Raw genomic sequence first — 21,420 nt, forward strand, 5'->3', positions numbered from 1 at the left:
CCCAATTAATATTAGGATCCTTCTATAACTCTCATATCCGTATCCTTTAATAATAAGCGTGGACATTGAAGCAATAAATCAAACAACAAGTAATTGATGTTATTAATTGATGTTATTATTGATTGCATGATGTGAGTTGAACTTCAAAGAATAATCTTGATTTTCTAAATATTGAACAAGCTTGAGACCTTTAACTTTTTCCATAATTTGTGTAGATTAAGAAGTTTTCAACATCAAACTTAAGGGAAATGGGTGTGTTAAACGTGTGAGGAAGAAAAGAAAAGCATTCGAGGAAGAATTTTTTTTAGAGTTTAAGGTGGAAGAGAGGGATGTGGAGGCCATGACTAGAATCACAAAATAATATATATTTATTTAACAGACATCCAAACATAAATTAAAAATAAATTTCATAAGAATTATAATAAAAACTGCATGAATAATGGTTTTAATGCAAAACTCAGCAATTCATTTTTTCTCTCTTCTACCTTCTTTTCTTTTCAAAATCTACTATCATGAAACAAAGCATAAATAAAAATACAGATCTCACACACACTCCTACCAATCCTATATTCCTATAACCAAAACAAATGATAAAGAAAAGAAAAACACTTGGTCCCATGCATATTATATATTATTTTTTTCAGGTATAAGCAATTATATAATTTTATTTGACACTATGCAGCGTCTCATTCTTGATCTGATGATGACTGTCGAGAAAATAAGCCGTTGATTTCGCATTTTTTTTTAAATTTTATTATTGTTATTATTATTATTATTTATTTATTTATTTTTGGGGGGTTTTCCAGCAAGATCACAACACAAGGATGCCAATATTTGACTAGATAATTTTGGTTTGACTGGATTGGTTGAAGGACAAGGCTTCAGAGGCTACAGCTGGAAAACGTAGGAGCAGGACAACAAGGTAAAATTGATCATTAGATTCCATTATTCCCTATGTTCCTCACCCCCACAAAGATAAAATATAAATACAAATAATAATCATAATAATAATAATATAAATAAACAAAAGCTTTCTGCTTCACCATTTTTATTACAATATTATTACATAAAAAAATGATCTTTCTTAAAGTAGAGACACAACAACAAAAGATATCATACCCTGCACTGCCTCCACACCTACTCTCTCACCCATCTGAATCATGAGCCTACACGTGTCCCCTGTGGTCCCCCCTCCTCACAGGTTGGATGGTTTGGAAGGAAGATTTGGTGGGGTCCACACTTGAGGAACCATGATGAACAGTGCCTCAGGTTGATGAAGGATGATGGAGGTTAGGTGCATATGATTGAGGATTCTAAAAAGAAATGAAAGAGGTTAGTTGGCACTGAGTAAAATGAGTGTGTAACAGCAAAGAGAGAGAGAGAGAAAGACACATACAAGGTTTTTTTATATACTTATATGTGTGTTATGTTACTTAGAACAGTTGGCAAATGTGTCAGTAAAAAAAAGAGAAATGAATAAAAATACTAAAGAAGTATGTTTGTTAATGAATACATAGGGGGCAAGCTTGGCCTTCAAGAGAAGAACCTCTCCAACTCCATCTTTCCACACTTTGCAAACAAATCTCACACGCCCTGAAAAGAAGAAGATTTCTACTTCAAATATTATATAAATGGGATCATTTTAATATAATCACTAAACTTGGGTATGAACCACATTCAAAAAAGCAGTGAACTTTTGTCATGTATGTAGTAGTTTTTGGTTGGAGTTGAAATGAAATTGTTTTGCTGTGATGAACATGGTTGGAATATAAAAAATATATATATGGGTTGATGAAAATAATTATTAATTGAGGGTAAACAGAAGCTGAAAATGATTACAAGTGTGGGAAGAGAAAAGAGTGATTAGGTTGTGGTTCTGCAATAATTTACCAACAGGAGCAGTTGGCAGTAGTTAGTGTGTCTTTTAAAATGATACATGTCACCTCATAGCTTGGGCAGGTACACAAAGCACTCTCTCCCTCTCACTCATAAACACACTTTCTTTCTTTCTCTCTCTTCTATGTGTCTTTATCTTTCTAGCTTGGTAATAGCAAGTAGTAGTAGCTCCTGGTGGTGTTGTGTTTTGTTGTGATCTATTAAAGTTAGATATTTATGCTACATTTTGATGTTTATGCTCAGTACCCAATTGGTGAAATTGGTCTAGCTAGCATTTGATGCTCCCGTCAGAGACACCCCAGTAAAGGGAACTCTGCTAAATTCTGTCTCTTTCAGTCATCGCAGGATTTGAGTAGAATTTGATGCCCTTGGTCGTGCCTTGTTCTTGGATTCTCATCCCAGAATTTAATTGCAAGAGTTTCAACAACCCCTCATGTCCTATCTTTTAAATCAAAGAAATAAAAAAGATAGATACTCATTGTTTTGTTCACTCATGTTGGAGCTTCTTAATTAGAAGTGTGTTTCCACTTTCAACCAAGCAAGAAAACACCACCAACAACAAAGAATTCATCTAGTGACAGTGCTAATCTTGCTTAGCACCAATGTTTTTGATGGAATGGGGGGTTTTAGATGTTGTTGTGAGGACAGAGGAGAAAAGGGAATCTGCTTTACTTGTAGTTTTGATGAGCTGTTAGCTAATCTCACTGTCTATGTCCGCTTTATGCTCTGAAGACTGAAAGGTTCACTTTCTTGTCTGAGGGGAAGCATTTTCTCCCTTTTACTGAGCACTGAAGCAGTAGATTTGATCTTAGGGTTTTTGAAGGAACAGGTAAAAAACCAAACTGGTGACTGACTGGGAGATTATATTCTTCCATTTACCTTTTCTTTTGTTTTTCATTTATCTAAGGCTACAATGAGGGTTTTCTTTTACTTTAACTTCCTCTCAGTCCTATAAAGCTGCCAAGTTATTTGTTCCTTGTTTAGTCCTGCAAGATATCTCTCGAGCCAACTTAGTCAAAATTCACTTTACCCTTTAATCATATGCTATTGTTTATTTCTAGATGCAGCCCTGATGTGATCAAACTGTTTGAGTCTGATTGATTGGTGAATTGTGTTGTGTGTATATATATAAATAGGTTACTTTCTCAGTTGTGACTGTTTAGGGACTATTGAGTTTGTTCAGATGGGGGGTCAGGAAAATGCCATGGGGTTTCAACACGGAAATGAGAACATTCTGACTTGTCCATCTTCAGCTCTCAGTGGTGCCAATGTTAATGTTTCAGAAATGGCTATTAGTTCTGTGTCTATGGCCAAGCCTTCAGATGTAGCTAACCCTTTTCTTGCTTCTTCCGCTTGGGATCCACTTGTTTCCTTGAGTCAGGCCCAAACTTTTGGAGGCTCCTCAATGGTTTCTCATGCCGACTTTGCCAATGCCAACTCTTCTTACCCTCTTGTTCTGGAAAACCAAGGAATAAGCAACACTTCCCACCTTGTTCAGTACATGTCTGACTCAAATCTGGTGGGCATGGTCCCCAAGGTTCATTCCTATGCAAGTAGAGGCTTCTCAGAAATGGTTGGTGCTGCCTCTTTTGGCCAACATGGCTCTGGTGATGTGGCTAACACAGGGTATCCACCACATTATAATCCGATCAAGGAGGCTCAGATTAATGGTGAACAATCTCAGGTTGAGGACTCAATTCCTGAAGAGGAAGCACCAGGATCTGCTCCTAGTGGGAATAGAAGAAAGAGAGGGCTTGATCATAATTCTACCTTCAGCCCAAATAAGGTTTGTTGAGTTGAATGTAATATCTCCAAGGACAAAACTTATATGTACTTTCTTAAGTATTTTCTGTGTGTTGTTTTCCCATCTAATTAGAGTTTTACTTCAACTCTCCACACAAAAAGATTAACATTCATTATCAGAGTGAAATTCTAATTTTAAGTAGAGAACAATGTCAAAAGTATCTAAGCAAGTGTATATATGTTTTGTCCACATCCTATCTTATTTGGGACTTTTGGAATGTTTCATTGGTGTTGTTTTATGTGGTTGTGAGAGCTAATGAACAAAACGCTTTATGAGCTTGGATTAGAATGCTGAGAGTGAAACTGTGAAAGATTCTCCGGGGAGGGCCTGTGATGGTCCAAAAGAACATGAAAAGAAGCCAAAAGTTGAGCAGAACAATAGTGCAGATTTGCGTGGCAAGCAATCAGCGAAGCAAGCTAAAGACAACAGTTCTCAAAGTGGAGAAGCTCCTAAAGAAAACTTCATTCACGTGAGAGCTAGAAGAGGACAAGCCACAAATAGCCACAGTCTAGCAGAAAGAGTACCATCCCTATCTCACCACTATATTTGTTTTGAAAAAGTTTGAAACCCTTTATGTATTTTTCATTGTCTGATTAATTATACAACTTTTTGCTTGCAGGTGAGGAGAGAAAAGATTAGTGAGCGAATGAGGCTGCTTCAAGAACTTGTTCCAGGTTGCAACAAGGTGATTTGAATATTATGATTGTGTTAAATGGTTTCTCATGAAACTATGATGATGTCTCTGCATACTACTTTTATCTTTGGTTAAACCATGATGGTGTCTTTGGTTTCTCTTAGATAACTGGCAAAGCCGTAATGCTGGATGAGATAATAAACTACGTGCAATCACTTCAGCAACAGGTTGAGGTATGAAAGTAGTGCCATCCTTATGATTTCAATTTGCCATTTAAAATTGAATAGTGCATAGTAAGAGATATTCTATGATTGGCTGTTCAATTATTATGGTTTTGTGATTAGTCAGTGAACTTATAAAAGGGATATTTTGCAGTTTTTGTCCATGAAACTTGCCACAGTGAACCCCGAACTAAACTTTGATGTAGACCGGATTCTATCCAAGGATGTGAGTGAAGGTCTTAATAACCTTCTTGATCCATTTACTATTTATTAACAGATTGAATTAAAATGATTTCACTTCTCTTTCACTTAGATTCTTCAATCACGCATAGGACATGGAATTGGTGCATATGGTCCTGGTATCAATTCCTCTCACACATTCCCCAGTGGAAATTTCCATGGAACATTGGCTGGCATGCCTAGTACATCATCACAATTCCCTCCTTTGCCCCAGGTGAAAAGACTAAAGATCTCTTAACGTGTTACTCTAATGAGTTAATTTTCTATGCATTCTCAAAGTAAAAAAAAATGCACACTGTCAATCAATCAGAAATCATCATTGGTATCATTTTTAAGATAGTTAGTTAAAGTTATCAGACTTAACTTTACATGACTACTTGTAATTGGATGATATTGTTAAAACCCTTTACTCTTTAGGTGCATATTCTATTTACTCTACTCTAATACATACCCTTTTGTTCTCAATTTTGAAAAATACTTATACTTTTACATGCAGAATGTTTTGGACCATGAGTTCCAAAGCTTCTATGGAATTGGATACGATTCTAATACAGCACTTGACAACTTGGGACCCAATGGTAATAGTAGACAGAATCTCAGTTTAGTTTTGGTGTTGTTTGCACAATCAATATAAAGTGTCTGATTCTTTGTAATTCATTGTTAAATTGAACAGGGCGGTTGAAAACAGAGTTATAGTGTGTGGATTGTTATATAGCCATGTTACTACAACAACAAAGACTTTGGAAATTCTTGTTGACTGCACAATTTAACTGAAGGTTGAAAAAGGAGGAACAATAGAGAGAGGGAGAGAGAGAGAGAATAAAGGGTTTAGTTGTATAGGGTCTTTAATACCTAACTGTTGGCTCTTCGAATTTTTAGCAGAAGATGATTTTTAGCAGAACATGACTTGTTAGATTTATCAATTGGAAAAAAGGAGTTACACATTATGGTGTGTGGAATCTAGGTGATGATGTAGAACAAGTTGCAAATGGTCTTGTTTAATGTCATGGAGAGCAGTATTTTGTGGAGCATGCGAGTAAAGTGTGTGCAACTATCATTACTTTTGTTGAATTACTATTATTATTATTATGTATAGAGTTGCCGGGTTCAGATTTTTGAAGCACATTGTTTTCAAATTTCAACAGTGTTGCAGATTTGATAGTGTGTGTATTTGTGCAAGGATTTATGGATGTTCTTGTGTTTTTCTTTTCAAAAGAAAATGTAACTAATGAGAGGAGCTTCTTAGTGCATACATCTATCTACAAGGGTGAAAATGCTGCAACTTGTATGATGGTGAGAGATTGTTTATGTAGAACAGTGCTTCAAATATTGGTATTTTTTTCATTTTATGGTGTTCTTATATAACATGATGTGTTCTTCACTAATCCAACTTGTTAAAGAAAAAATACTGAAAATCTAGAATGTTTTTACAGACATTTATTCACAGGTATGATAAGTTTGTTGATTCTTATTCTCTAAAGTGATGTCAAACTTCATTTCTAATTGTCTAGTACTCTGGTTCAGTTGGTTGAACATCTTACATGCATTGTTTTGAACTCTCTTAAAAGTCATCAATTTCCATGAATAAAAAAAAGATAAACTTGATTTCTAATTAATTGATAGTATTAAAAAAACTTATAAGGTTTTGTGCTCATTAAACTTTATTAAAAAAAAATCGAAATATTTTATATCTATCAAAATTGACCAAAATCTATCGTCCAATGTATGGACTAGAGAAATTACACTCACATCTTTTGACATATTTTTAAACAAAGCTTATTCTTTTTTATCTATTATATGGGATTTGCATTTTTTTTTACATGCCTCAATTGATCACGTTTGTAGTATACTTAATGATTACTTATCTTACAACAAGGGCAAGATGAAAAAACTGATGTGTTGTTGTGGTTTTATTTCCTTCTTTTGTAGTTCACTTTGAAAACACTTTCGTATGAAGTAAAACACCTTCAAGTGCATGATCTTAAGTATATATCACTTTTTTCAAAATAATTGTAAATAATATTTTGTGTTTTTAAGTAATAAGTGTTTCATATCTCTCCAGTATTATTACTAGAATTTTCTCTAACGAGTTTGAAATCCGAAATTTGTTTACTTAATAATTTTAACTTGTTAGCAATACTCAATAATTTGTTTAAGTATTTCTTAATTGTTTTTTATTTTTAATATTTTCATGCCTTAAATTTTCTTGTTTCCTTTATATTTTTCTTTTAAAACATCTCAATCTTTGAGTGACTTTAGAATTATGATATTAGGGAGAATCATTTGGGAAACATAAAAAACAAACATGATTTTGCCTTTTTTATCTTTTTACATTTTGATTTGTCATTTTTGCCATCAAATAGAGCAAAATGTAAGAGAATATCAAGTATTTACAATATCTCAATTTAAATAATAAGTAAATATACTTTTATCTTTATGTAAAAATATTATAAAAAAACTAAAAAAATTCCCAAAATCTAATTTAAATAAAAAAGATAAGCAAATATTCTCAACATATTTTTGATATAATAATATTTACTGTATTTATTTTTAAAAAATTATATTTTTAATAAGTTAATATTTTTAATCATTCATTTATTTATTTTTATATTAAAAATGTTATCATAAAATTAACTTTGTTATTGTGTTTTTCTTATCAATGTCCCTTTTCAGTAAAAATACAGGTAACTTAGTTTTAAAAGAAATTCTAAATACTTGTCTTTTACACAACAACACAAAATTAAAATATAAAATAGACAAAAATTTATACAATTATTCAATTAAAAATATGTACTCTAGAAAAACAAAGGTTATAATGCATTTAAGAAAACTACTATTAATGCGAAATTCACAATGTTGGATCGTGTAACAACTTATATTTTTATGGTATAATAAACATCACAAATATTAGAGGAAGAAAAACAAATAAATATGTAAAAATATAAGGTTTATAGATGTGAAACGTGTGGCGAATGGTTAATTGTTGGTCATCCAAGTTTTTAATGCTATGAGGTTGGTTTTTCTGTTGCAGACCTGTGATTCACTGCAGCACGTTTCAAAGATAATAATGAGTTGTTAATTATCACAGAGAAAGAAAGCTTGCAAGAAACTATTTTCATTGGCAAAAATGTCATTGATCCTTGGATTTTTGGTATCTTTTGAGGTTACAACATTGACTTTTGTGGAGAAATAATGAATCTGTTTAACAATTTTATCTACTCAAAGGTGACTAAAATGTCTTCATCTGCTTCCAATGTAGATTAGGTGACCAACAACGGTTCTGATTGAAGTTTGGTATGAGATCGAGGGATACTGTGTGGTTAAGAAGTTGAGCTAACAATACTTGCACCATCTCATTACCACCAAATCAGAGTTAGTTTCTTCTATAAAAGTCCCAATATGCAATGCAATGCAAATCAGCAGTGTGCATTCATTGAGCATTCCTAAACTAAACTCTTGTGATATCGATTCTTCTGAAGTTCTTGGATTCAACCATGGCTACATGCAGTTTGTCTAGAGTGATTTTCTCATTTGTGTTTCTAGTGTTATTGTCAGCAAGCAGTCACACAATGGTTCTTGGAGCACGTGATCTTTTGGAATCAACATTGTCAAAACCAGAAGTGCCACAACTTCCCAAACCTGAGCTCCCTAAGATTCCTGAGTTGCTCCCAAAACCAGAGTTGTCTAAAGTTCCTGAACTGCCTAAACCAGAGTTGTCTAAAGTCCCTGAACTGCCTAAACCAGAATTGCCTAAAGTCTCTGAACTGCCTAAACCAGAGTTGCCTAAAGTCCCTGAACTGCCTAAACCAGAGTTGCCTAAAGTCCCTGAACTACCTAAACCAGAGTTGCCTAAAGTCCCTGAATTGCCTAAACCAGAATTGCCTAAAGTCCCTGAACTACCTAAACCAGAATTGCCTAAAGTTCCTGAACTGCCTAAGATCCCTGAATTACCTAAGCCAGAGTTGACTAAAGTCCCTGAAGTGCCTAAGCCAGAGTTGACTAAAGTACCTGAGTTGCCTAAATTCTCAGAAGTGCCTAAGTCTGAGTTGCCCAAAGTACCTGAGTTACCTAAAGTCCCTGAAGTGCCTAAGTCTGAGTTGCCCAAAGTACCTGAGTTACCTAAAGTCCCTGAAGTGCCTAAGTCTGAGTTGCCCAAAGTACCTGAGTTACCTAAAGTCCCTGAAGTGCCTAAGTCTGAGTTGCCCAAAGTACCTGAGTTACCTAAAGTCCCTGAAGTGTCTAAGTCTGAGTTGCCCAAAGTACCTGAGTTACCTAAAGTCCCTGAAGTGCCTAAGTCTGAGTTGCCCAAAGTACCTGAGTTACCTAAAGTCCCTGAAGTGCCTAAGTCTGAGTTGCCCAAAGTACCTGAGTTATCTAAAGTCCCTGAAGTACCTAAGTCTGAGTTGCCCAAAGTACCTGAGTTACCTAAAGTCCCTGAAGTACCAAAGTCTGAGTTGCCCAAAGTTCCTGAATTGCCTAAATTCGACTTGCCTAAAATTCCCGAATTGTCTAAACCAGAGTTGCCTAAAGTACCTGAAATTCCTAAGCCTGAGTTGCCTAAAATACCAGAAATACCAAAACATTAAATGCCTTAGATGCTTAAGGTTCCTGAACTTTCTAAGCCATAGTTGTCTTCAATATCTAGTAAGCCTAAAGTTCCTAAAATATTTTCAACCATTCTTTGAGCTTGAATCATGTCTTTTGTTGTCTTGTCCTTAGGTGATAATTGGATGCATTATAGTGCCCAATTTTTACTCTAAGATGGAAGTGATGCGATTCATATTAAATTTCACTTGTGTGTAATATGTCATAACTACTTGAGAGTTAAGTATCTTGGTTTATTTGTGTTTTGAACATTTCTATGTACTTTATATATGGTGTAAAATGTTGTTTAAATCGATTATATTTATACCACAACATACTAACACACGTATCTTCATGTGTTAAATGTTGTGAATTTAATAAGATTGTATTTGCTTATTATAATTTTTCGTATATTATGTTTCTTCGTCGATTATGCTTTTTTTTTCTTGTTTTAACACAATATACAACTCTAATTAAGCTATGAAAAAGGTGATTAAGTTACTTTTACTAATAAATAGATTTTAGACATTTCAAAATTTTGAAATATACACATCTATGATAAATAAAATGTGTATTTAAAACTATAACAAGTTTGGTGTTATTATTAGAAATAGGACATACCATATAACAAAAGTGATTGGTGTTTGATTCCCGTTTCTTAGGAAATACAGAAAACTTTCTCCGATAAAGATTAGTCTTCATGTTCCACGGAAATACTTTTGTTAACGAAAAAAAATATCATACATAAACAAATTCAATCGAAACTTGATTAGCTCTCAAGTAAACTTTTATGATAATAGATAGAAGGAAAAAATAACCCCATGTTGACATATTAAAAAAAGAAGCTAAGTATATGAAAAAGAAAAAGAAAACTTATACTAATCTTATTGTGATATGTCAAATTTTAAAATTTAAATTAAGATTGATTTGTAGTAGCATTAAAAATTATTTTATCTTGAAAAGAAAAATATATTAAATTTAACATGGTTGATAATGACTTAAAAATTAAATTAAATTAAATACTGAATCAAGAAAATAGTATTTCAAATAATAGAAATATACTTTCAATACTATAGATTTCACACACTCTTCTTGCAACTAGCAAAAAGTTTCTATCAACCATTTGAATATATATATATATATATATATATATATATATATATATATGATTTTATAAAGAATGAAAAGTAGTTCAAATTTGTTGAATAAAGAAAATATTTAAGTCTAAATTTTAACTTTAAATTTAGAAAGAAAGAAATGTTTTTATTTTGATAAATCAGAATAAGTATCAATTTGAATTTATTTGTTTGCATCACAATAAATACATTAAATGAACCAAAACTAAAGTATTTAAGCAATTTAATGTCACCCAGATCTGTCATTGAAATTGTCTGATCCCATTTTATTAACATTGGGCAAATCATGTGTATACCCTTTTTTCTCCAGCTTCTCTCATATGAGCTAAAATACTAATATTTTTTCCTTTTTGATAATCACGTACAGATTTGAAAATATAATTTTTTTTAAAATATGGAATAAATCGAAATTTTTTCGTAAGATTTTATTAACTGAGTAATCTGAAGGGTTGAATTTGCATAGAACTTTGCATCTCTTAAACGCAAGCACCACTAAAGATGGTGGCTACAGTGCTAATTGAGACAGCCAAAAGTATCATAAACCAAAATAACAACTTGTCTTTCTTTGTTGCAACCACACGACTATCCCTGAATGACAAAATTACATTTATACTATGTACGAGGAATTGAAGATTGAGCACAATGGTGAAGATGTAGAGATGTATCTGTTACATAATGTTTTTCTGCATTGCCTTTATATAATATAAAAGACCTCCCAGTGGATAATATCATATATGAGAGTTATTGTATATGCTGGTTATTTCTCTTATTTCTTTTCTTCCTCTCTTTGTTATTCTTGTTTTTTCTAATATTCATGATACTAGTTCTATGCATGATTAAGTTGTTTCTTGTTCCTCACCCTCTTCGGTAGATAACTCAAATATTTGTACTCCACCTTTTATCAACAATATTCATCGATTACTCGACCTTTTAAATTGAAGATTACCATTGCTTCTCCTCTACCACTTTAAAACAAGCTATGACCAATCCAGATTAGTCAAGTGGGTCTTTAAGAACAACTACAATGCAGATGGTAGTTCCAGCATCACAAAGCTATTAGTAGTTGAAAAGGGTTTTCATCAAACTGAAGGTTTTGATTACACTGACCCCTTTGGTCCTATTGTTAAATCATCCATTATTTGCATTGCGTTCACCAAAGCTACATCAACAAAGTGGTCAATCTCCATCATATTGATATCAATAATGTCTTTTTCTTCATAAGTTTACGTAGTATACATGCAAACCCAAATTTCTGTTTTTATGCATTGCCTTTATGTAAGCGCCCTCTCACTGTATAATATCATATATGAGAGCTATTGTATAAGGTGTTTCTTTCTCTTGTTTCTTCCTCTCTCTCTCTCAGTTATCATTACAATATCACATTATCAATTTCATGGCATAGTTAAATTATGTTTGGATAAACTTTTTCAAATATATTTATGGGAAAATATGAACATAAAGCGAAAGGATCTTTAACCACTTATGTCAACTCTCTCATTCGCAGTTGATTTTAGTCTATGAAGAAACTCAATGCATTATTATATTATACTTATCTTTTTCTCTTGTATGCGAAAGAATTTTTCCAATCATATCCTTAGACGTTGTTAACTTACCTAAGAGCAATAGCAGCTGTGTGTATTCAGCAGAAACAGCAGCTGTGGCTCCAATGAACTGGAAGGCATCCCAGATGCTGGGAACAAAATTGCTCCAGCAAAAATGAAAGCCATGATAACTGTGCTTACAAAATATAATCTCTTGGCGTCATAGGCAAGAGGAATGGCATGTGGAAACAAAAGACCATCTAGGTTGAGGGGAAGGAGAATGCTAAGAGTGGCTGCTACGTACACAGACGAGCATAGTAAGAGTGATGTCCGGAGTATGGCCTTCATTTGGGAAGGATATTTGAGTTCATTCTCTATAGGATGAACTGCATCAGAATTCAAAAAAGCAAGGGTAAAAGATATGAGTAGATGGAAACTGAATCAGGTCATGCCATACATTTTAGGGAATTAAAGCAGCAAATGAAAGTTTGTTATTGCTATGCAATGATTGATAACTATTTACTGAATTTGTAGAACTAAGAAATGAAAATTATTAATTTGGATCACACATGGGAAAATCAGAACTAATTCTCCCTCTTTGGTGTAGATACAAAATGAGCACTTGCGGAAGCAATAAGCAGATAATAGAAAAATAGAATAATGACACGAAGAATTTTTAACGTGAGAAAACTTTCTCAACATGAAAAATGGGTGAGATTGAGTGTTATTCTCACAAAGTGAAAAAAACAAATATTGTAATCTTACTTTCATAGTGGAGGCATTTTCTGGACTAGGTCTCGTGGATTTTTATTTCTCAAGTTAAGAAAGTTTTCCTACGTTAAAAATCCTCGATGTCATTATTCTATTTTGCTCTATTTTTCTATTATCTGCTTATTGTTTTGGCAAATGCCCATTTTGTATCTACACCAGAAAGGGAGAATTAGTTCTAATCTTCCCAACAAACTTTTCTCATCTTTAGTTACATGGAATTTGTTCACACACTATAATCAGATACATACATGGCTACTCTAACTAAAAAGATGATAGATAGTTTTTCTCTGTTTTGGTACATTACATAGCTGCAGATTGTTGGCTATCATGTTTTAGGTGGTTCCAATATTAACAAAGTCTTAATGTTACATGACTGAGATTTGATTCGTACAGAAATTTGAAGATATATCAAATAAAAGTTTAAAAAAGAATTCATGCTAAATTACTAATAATAATAACAATAACAATAATGATAATAAATCATTAACGACATGAAACTTAATAACGTTTTTACTGTGCACCCTACATTTCAATATAAGTAACACCTATATTATGGCAGGGTGCTCTTCATATATTATGGAATTTATAAGTCAGAATACAAGAAAACCAAGCATATTAACTAACATGAGGGGCTATATACTGGTGAGCGTGTTTGGATTCTCATTTAATCAATCAAATTATGATGAAATATCAACTAACGTAATTTTAAGTAAATATTCTGCCTTTTTATTTCATGTCGAGAAATTGATCTTTACTAAAATTAATTTTGAGTTGAAGCAAATTTGGATATTTTGAATCAAAACATTTATATTAAGTTTTAATATCAATCTACATACACTAACCAAAACGCACACCATCTCTACCTGATTGTGTCAGCACAGCATAACTATTCTATATGCAAGAGAATGTCAGCAGAAAACATGAAACTTTAATTTGGCCATAATTTAAAACGAAAATACCTGATAATGATTAGTGATTAGTACTGTCTAATGTAGAAGGACAAACCCCAACAGGCGATAACTATCAGACTCTAATAAGAACATATATTGTAAATTCATTTGTTGCTCTGCTACTAATGTCAATTTTTTCTCTTCCTTTTAGAGGTCCTGCTTGGTTTGCTCTTAGGGTCCTGATTTGATTGGGGTGCCGACGATGACTGTCCCACAGCATAACTCCACAATGCCCTTTCTACATCAGATGGAGTAAAGGAGTCCCCTTCTGAACTTAGTTCCTGCAAATTACAACAGCCAAATTCCTAGCATGTAAGTGGGGTATAGCAACTGCATCTATAGTTCTAGTACACACCTTATGACAAAAGATTTTCCGCATTAAAATAAATCATGACTGTCACACTGCACCAAATTGATGCCAAAATCAAACCCAAAAGAGAGATAATATCAAGTGTCTAAAACTGGTCTCCATTGCAGTTACAGCATAGAAGTTTTTGGAGTCTCCACAACTGCATTACGGCTACAATCTTTAACAACGTTTGTTTATATTTTTACACTATCAATAATCACGACACAACTTCAACTAAAACCTTGGATAATATCTTGGTAATCACAGCCCTCTTTGGAACAAAGAGTACTTTTTCAATTCTGTAGATAAAATTATTTTCATCAGCATAACATTCCCTTCTTTTACAATCAACAAAATAGTTTACAATCAACCAATTCCCACCTTCCTACATTAAAACGTAAAACAAAAAGCAAGAATCCTCACACTGTAAGGCACAGAATAATACCTTCGCTTTCATCTGCAACTTATCCACGAACTTTAGATATTGCTTCAGCGAATAATCTTTCGAGTTTCCAAGAGCTGCCTCCATAGCCTGCAGTGCACTCCATTAGTAATCACAACTAAAAATAAAAACTTACTTTTTATATCTTATCAATATAATTTTACACATTAACCAATCATAGTTGTAAGGATACAAATTATTATTATTTGTTTCAATCTCAAATCCACTATGATAGACTCGTTGGAGTCAATTAACATACATGAGGTATTATACGCATTCAAATTCTTAAAAAGTATATGAATGGGTTTAGAGAGAAGGTATATAACCCATCTTTGACCTCAATTCTAAAAACAATGTAAAACTTTTAGCTGTATCAATAAAGAACTATGGGTTATGAATGTTCACTATTGAACTATCCTTTTTCTCTCTAAAGATGGTGCCTGCCTGTGTTCCAACTTGAACTTCGCTAAAATATTTTTTTTATTATTTATTATTAGTAGTAGTATTAGTATTATTATTAGTATTATTGTAGAAGTGAACTTAATTTGATGCATAGATTATTTACTCTATTAATAATAACACTAATAAATTAAGTGTAGAGTACCAGTTTAATCATTAAAATTGTGGAAGGTTTTCTAGTAGTAGTCTTTTAAATTATAAAAAAGACAAATAACTACAGTGGTAAGTTATAGAATGGATTACAATTACAGTAAGCTGTAGATGTGAGAGATTAGTTATTCATTTGATATTTTGATCATTTGAATGACTAGAATGGTAGTTTAATGAACAAGTTAGAACAGTAATGGACCTCATCAGACATGAAAGGGGTTAAGTGAGGAGAGAAAGCAGCCAAAACGGCGGAGGCCGTGGCGGGACCAACGCCCTTCAAGACAGTGAGTTCAGCGACGGCTTTGGATACATCGGGAAGGCTCTTAAATGCCTTCTCAGAAGCGGACTTCACAACGGCATCGTCTAGGGACGAAACGAAATCCAACAGACGCGGCCTGAAAAACTCAATCAAACCAAAAACGTGCTCAAACAATCACCATCGTATCATACACAGAGAGAGAGAGAGAGAGAGAGAGAGAGTAGTGACCTCCACTTGCCGCGCGTGAGCTTCCATTGCATGAGATTGGAGAGTTCTGAAGTGGTGAGAAAGGGGTTAGGGTTTCGTTGGCGAAGGAGAGAAGGGAGTTCGTTGCAGTAGAATTCATCAAGAGAAACCAAATTGGGTTTGGTTTTGGTTTTGGCTTTGGTGAGAGAGAGTGTTTGAATTCGAGATTGGTATGCAGAGAGTGCTTCCTTCCACACGCTCACTTCTGAACATTCAAAATCCATTCCCACCAAAACTCTCACTGTCGCTACTTCCCTCCACCATGATCTGATACTTTATATTAAATTTTTATATTTAAAATATTTTTTATTTTTTAAAGAAATGGTATAATAATTAATTTTATCTTTATATTTCCAACTCGTCCCAGAACTCTTATCTTTTCTTCTCTCTTAAAAAAAAACTAACAAATTGAAAAATATTAAATAGAATTTGAGCAGGTTGATCGATAAAAATAAGAAAGTAGCACTAACTAAATGATAATATTTAAATAAAAATAAAATATATTTTTAATACACAATAATAAGATGAAAATAAAAAAGAAAGTTAATGAAAAATCAATTAAAAATACATGAAACAACAGCGTGTTGTTCTTAAGTTTTTGTAAAAATAATTTATTGTTAAGTTATAATATTTGAAGGTTAATTTAACATTAAGTTATATTATATATTTTAAGGTGCAATTTGTAAAGTTGACCAACCAATTTGTACTGTTTTATACACTTAAAGCTAAATTAGACTTTTTCATTCTGATAAGTAAATAAAAACATTCTACTGCATGTTTGTAGAAAGTAACTAATTATGTCTTTCTATGTTATTTTATATATTTAGCTATTTTATTTGTATCGAATTTGACCACCCTTTTCAATTTAATTAACAAACTGATATCGTAGTTTAATTGTTAACTGTTTTATTGACTAATTTTCCCAAACATACACTAATGATATAAAACTATTTTTACATTAAATTTATTTAATTAAAAATGTTTTATTTTTAAGCAATTTTTATACTCAATTATTAGAAAATGTGTGAAATAATTTAAAGAATATTTGTTATATCTAAATTAATTTATCAATAAGTAAAAAGATGGGTACATAATTTAAAATTATGAACTTGTGTTATCTGAAAACAATAAACAATTTTCTTTTCTTTTGTAATCGCATTATATTTTTCACTTCCTCGGATAATTTTTTAGGTGTAAAATGAAATGTTTAATTATGATTGAACTTGCTATTAAATAGAGATAACTATGTGGGTTATTTCATTTCGTATAGGTCTGTTTTGTATTTGGTCTATAAAATTTGGATTGAATTAGTTTGTCTTGCGTCAATTATGTGGGCTAATTTTATTGGTCCACTCCGCATAAGGGTTGGTCAGCAGACCTGTGTGAACCAATTCGCATAAAAAATATTTTTTAAAAAAATTCATAAAAAATAAAATTTTAAATCTAAATTATGAATAAATTTAATTTTTTATTTATTTATATGAGTTAGTTAAATGATTTGACAATATTATTATTACAACACATGCTTAATAAAAATATGAATTAAATTTTTGGAATTTGAAATCCAAAAAAAAAGACTTTTGGAGTTATAGAATCTGGAAATTAAAATTTGTATAATTTGAAATGGATAATCTTAGAATTTTTTAAAACAAGAATGCGTGAAGAAAATATGGGATTGCATAAAGAAATTTATAGATTTGTAAGTTATGCGGGTCAGCCCGCACCACCCCACACTTAACTCATGTGAGACAATTGCTTCCTGTATCCGATCAATTGTGACTGGCACCCGACGAACTTTTTAAAATCCCATCATGCCCTTGTCTTCTTCACTTTGAAAAATATTGTATGGTGAGGTAGAGGAAGTTCATTGTTGTGTGAAGCTTTGCTTTGAGCTGCAAAAGAGGAGGTTACATTCATTGTTGTGCACGGACATTCAGTGTAAGCTTCGCTTGCCAAGTTAATGAGACAAGTAATCCATTTTCTGTCGTTTCTGGTTTTTGTTCGAGCTCAGCTGGTCCCGGACATCGGAATCTGGAAGTCTGTTTTCTTCACTATGGATATTAATATCCAGAAGTCAAATTTTCAATACATAAGTCTATTACGGGTAAAAATATCCGCAAGTCAAAAGTGTATTACGGATAAAAATATCCGCAAGTAAAAACTTCATTACGGATAAAAAAATCTGGAAGCCACTAATCACCTACAGATAAAAATATCCGGAATGCAATAATAAATTACAGAAAAATTTATGCGGAACGTAATAGTGAATTACGGATAAAAATATCCAGTAGGCATGTCGTACCTTAATGGTTCATTCGATGATGATTCCTTCTCCGACTTCATAAGCTCTCTGTCACGGCTGCTGCTCTGCCTGCGATAATGAAGGTCACGGTGGCTACAAACGAATGGAGAAGAAGGTGGCTCACGGTGGCTGCTTCACGCACAAAGGGAGAAGAAGAAGAATATGGTTGGATGCATATCACACTTAAAGTATTCTGAAATTCATTAAGGGTAATTTTGTCTTTTTCTTATATGTGATTGGGTGCCAGTTAAAATGTGTTGGGTGCAAGGAGAATCTGCCCTCATGTGAACTACAGGTTATGCAAGACGAACCTAAGCGGACTAGCAGATTGGAATAGAAAGTCAACCCCACAAACGAATTGGAATAGACAGTCAACCCCGCGTTGTTCTTAGTAGATCACAAATAATAGGCCCAACTTACTCCATTTTGTCATCATCAAACTAATCGACCAACCATCATAATATAATAAGATTATAATTAGGCGTAATAATACAATAAATTCATTAATCTTTCAAAGATATAATAACAAATTATTGTTATAAACATACTCATAGTTTGAATCGTAATTTTTTTATACATCTTAAATAAAAGTGATCGAATTTCTCCTCTGGATTTTTCGCAAGATAAAAGTTAAGTATAGAAGAAAAAAAATCTTTTTTTGAATATTATTGACCTTTCAATGAAGGATCCATTCATCAATGGTCAATTGTGAAAATATAGCTCTACAAAAATTCAAGAGAGAAAAAATTACAATGTCTCAAACTCCACTATCGTTGCTTATCAACTACGTATGGATATTCAAGCCTTCAATATAGAAATTAAATTATTTTATATGTAAATAGACCAAAGTAGTCAAAGTCAACACCTTGTACATTCAAGAAAAGTGATTCATAAGAAACAACTCATATTTTATCTTTATTCATCATGCGTTTGGAGCATTTCAAGATTAGGATTCCTCTCTCTTTTTTTTCTCAAAAAATAATCTAGTGCTAAATTAACTAAAAAGGACTTCAAGTTTTCAGTGTATTAGGATCTAACTTTTAGAAATTTCGTGTGATACATGATTTTCAACCCTGATAATTTTGTTATAGTAATAAATTTTGAGTATATTTATTACTATAACAAAATTATTAAATAAAAATTAATTTAAAAAATAAAAAATAATTCATTATTATATTAATTAAATTAGATATTATTTTAAAGATTGAAATAATTATTAATATTTAAAATAGTTTCTATTATTAATAAAATTTATAAACTAATTTTTGGTTTTGTAATTGAGATTTGTACTATGCGTTGTTTCTTTCTCACGTGTAAATATTCCTTTAAAATTGTATGTTTTAGAACTTGGATTGCACACTTTCACGACAAATTGGATTTTTTTTTTTCCTGCTTGAAAATAATGAAGTCATAGTGCAGATTTTTCAAACACCATTTTTACAATTTCAATACTATTTGTGTGGTTAATTTTAAAATATTAACGCGTAAACTTGCCTTTTTATGGTACCCATTTGTAATATAAACAGTGCAAATGAATGGTACAATTGTTAAATGTTGTGAACATTTGAAATACCCCTGAATCAGAAAACGATACGCAAATATAGAACAAGACAAAAAAAAAAACAAGTAGAAAAAATTTTGAAAAGGAAAGAAGGAAAAGGAAAAAAATGGAGAGTGAAATTTTTTCTTTAACGTCTTTTGTGGTGTGAGATTTTCATGCTTTAGAGTATTTTCAATATAAATATCTCAAACTTAAAATATGGATATTGTAAAAAAATTATTGGAAAGTGTGAATGAAATAAGATAACTTTTTTAAAAACTCCTTTATAATATGAAGAGAAAGGAAATAACAAACATATATGTAAGATAATAGAAATTTTTCATACAAAGCAAATATGTTTATTGAAATTATAAGGAAGTAGAAAAAAAAAAGTCCAACAGAAAATACTAACACTAATAGAATAAACACTAACATCAATAAACCCAATAGACCTCTCAAGATGGTAAGAAAAATATTGTCAATGACCATCTTAAAAATTATGTTGAGAAAAATAGTTATAAGTAAGACTTTAATCAAAACATATGCAATGATATTTCTTGACATGAATGAGTTTCAAAAAAAAATTATAACTTTATTCTAATGAAATGAAGGTGAATTTTCATTTATTTAATTTCCTCGTAAAAAAAAAAAGTAGGATTTGAGGTAATTTGAATGATAACTTTATAATCATAGGAGTGTTATTATTGAAGTCAGATAAAATGTTTCTTAATCAAGTTATTTCACTTGAAACAATTGATAGTGCCTTATATTCTATATGAACAGAAGATTTATTGAGAGTTTGGGGTTTAAGGTATAGGTTTTTCTTGTTTTTTGGATTTCCAAAAGACTAAATAATTTTCCAAAAAAATACAAAATCATGTGGTGGATTTTCTACTATCATGATAAAAGTCCCAAAAAAGCATCAACATAAGCATGTAACTGAGTATTAGAATTAATTATAAAGAGGATGTTTTGTCCAATAATATGTTTGAGGTACCAAGCAGAGTAATAACAACATTAATATGATTAGTATAAATAATAGAAATAAATTAACTAATTTTATATATGCCAGGCTTGGATTTAGTTGATAAAAGCCTCCAAATAAGCCTTTGGTATTTTCTAGGATAAGTTAATTTGGTGTCATACTCAACAATGAACTTTATGTTAGATTCCATAGCGATAGACAAAGTTTTGCATCACAACATACCACAATCTTTCAAGATAGACATAATATAGTGCCTTTGACACATAAATATTCATTTTTTTTACCTAGATAATTATATTCCAAGGAAGAATTTAAGATTTTCAAGATCTTTTAACCTAAAATGTTTATGAAGAATAGTATTTTTTTTAGATAACATCATTTTTGGGTATAACAATAATAATATTATTCACATAAACTAAGACAACAACAAAATGCGAATTGATTCCTTTCGTAAATAATAATAATTAGATTTAGATTGTTTATAATTATGAAATACTTAATTTGGTAAACCAACTCCTTGAAGCTTGTTTAAGATAAGATATAAACTTATTAAGTTTACAACAATAGGAGTAAGAGAAGTTCTTATGACAGTGAGTTTATATCCTTGAGGAAATTGCATATAAATATATTTCTCAAGGTTACCATTTAAAAAAGCATTATTGATATCTAGTAGCTAGATGTCAATGTTGAGAAACTGATGTAAGACATTAAATTTGTATGTAAAACATAGTTACATACGGATTATATATGGACAAAAATTCATATGTAAAACTGTTGTAGGTAATTATGACATACGCATTCAAAATCTGGATGTAATTACATACCGGAATATTCGTATGTAAATCTAAAAGATATTACATAAAAATATATCTTTAGAAATAAAGATCTTATTGGTGGAAAGGTCAAGAAGT

The 21,420-nt window shown here is 31.7% G+C and overlaps 3 protein-coding genes across 4 annotated transcripts; 2 read left to right on the forward strand and 1 right to left on the reverse strand.

Annotated features, from left to right (window-relative positions):
- The first annotated feature begins 1,535 nt into the window (after nucleotides 1-1,535).
- Nucleotides 1,536-6,144, forward strand: LOC137816588 (transcription factor bHLH74). Its single transcript, XM_068619786.1, has 8 exons — nucleotides 1,536-3,682; nucleotides 3,987-4,220; nucleotides 4,320-4,385; nucleotides 4,499-4,567; nucleotides 4,710-4,781; nucleotides 4,869-5,009; nucleotides 5,292-5,373; nucleotides 5,469-6,144. The coding sequence occupies exons 1-8, from the start codon at nucleotides 3,080-3,082 to the stop codon at nucleotides 5,489-5,491; spliced, it is 1,290 nt and encodes a 429-aa protein (XP_068475887.1). The 5' UTR covers nucleotides 1,536-3,079; the 3' UTR covers nucleotides 5,492-6,144.
- A 2,041-nt stretch (nucleotides 6,145-8,185) lies between these two features.
- Nucleotides 8,186-9,781, forward strand: LOC137816589 (protein PELPK1-like). Its single transcript, XM_068619787.1, has one exon. It carries the CDS (start codon nucleotides 8,290-8,292, stop codon nucleotides 9,379-9,381), a length of 1,092 nt encoding a protein of 363 aa, XP_068475888.1. The 5' UTR covers nucleotides 8,186-8,289; the 3' UTR covers nucleotides 9,382-9,781.
- A 1,274-nt stretch (nucleotides 9,782-11,055) lies between these two features.
- LOC137816590 (uncharacterized) lies at nucleotides 11,056-15,934 on the reverse strand. 2 transcript variants are annotated; one of them, XR_011081829.1, is made up of 5 exons: nucleotides 15,665-15,934; nucleotides 15,377-15,572; nucleotides 14,572-14,658; nucleotides 13,787-14,058; nucleotides 11,056-12,442 (listed from the first exon to the last, which is right to left on the reverse strand). XR_011081829.1 is itself a non-coding variant. In XM_068619788.1 (4 exons), the coding sequence occupies exons 1-4, from the start codon at nucleotides 15,904-15,906 to the stop codon at nucleotides 13,906-13,908; spliced, it is 678 nt and encodes a 225-aa protein (XP_068475889.1). In that variant the 5' UTR covers nucleotides 15,907-15,934; the 3' UTR covers nucleotides 13,734-13,905. The 2 variants fall into 2 exon arrangements, 1 of the variants encoding a protein (XP_068475889.1); XM_068619788.1 differs by lacking the exon at nucleotides 11,056-12,442 and having other exon boundaries at nucleotides 13,734-14,058.
- Between the last annotated feature and the right edge of the window lie 5,486 nt (nucleotides 15,935-21,420).

Source organism: Phaseolus vulgaris, chromosome 1, assembly GCF_000499845.2.
Source record: "Phaseolus vulgaris cultivar G19833 chromosome 1, P. vulgaris v2.0, whole genome shotgun sequence".
Lineage (NCBI taxonomy): Eukaryota > Viridiplantae > Streptophyta > Magnoliopsida > Fabales > Fabaceae > Phaseolus > Phaseolus vulgaris.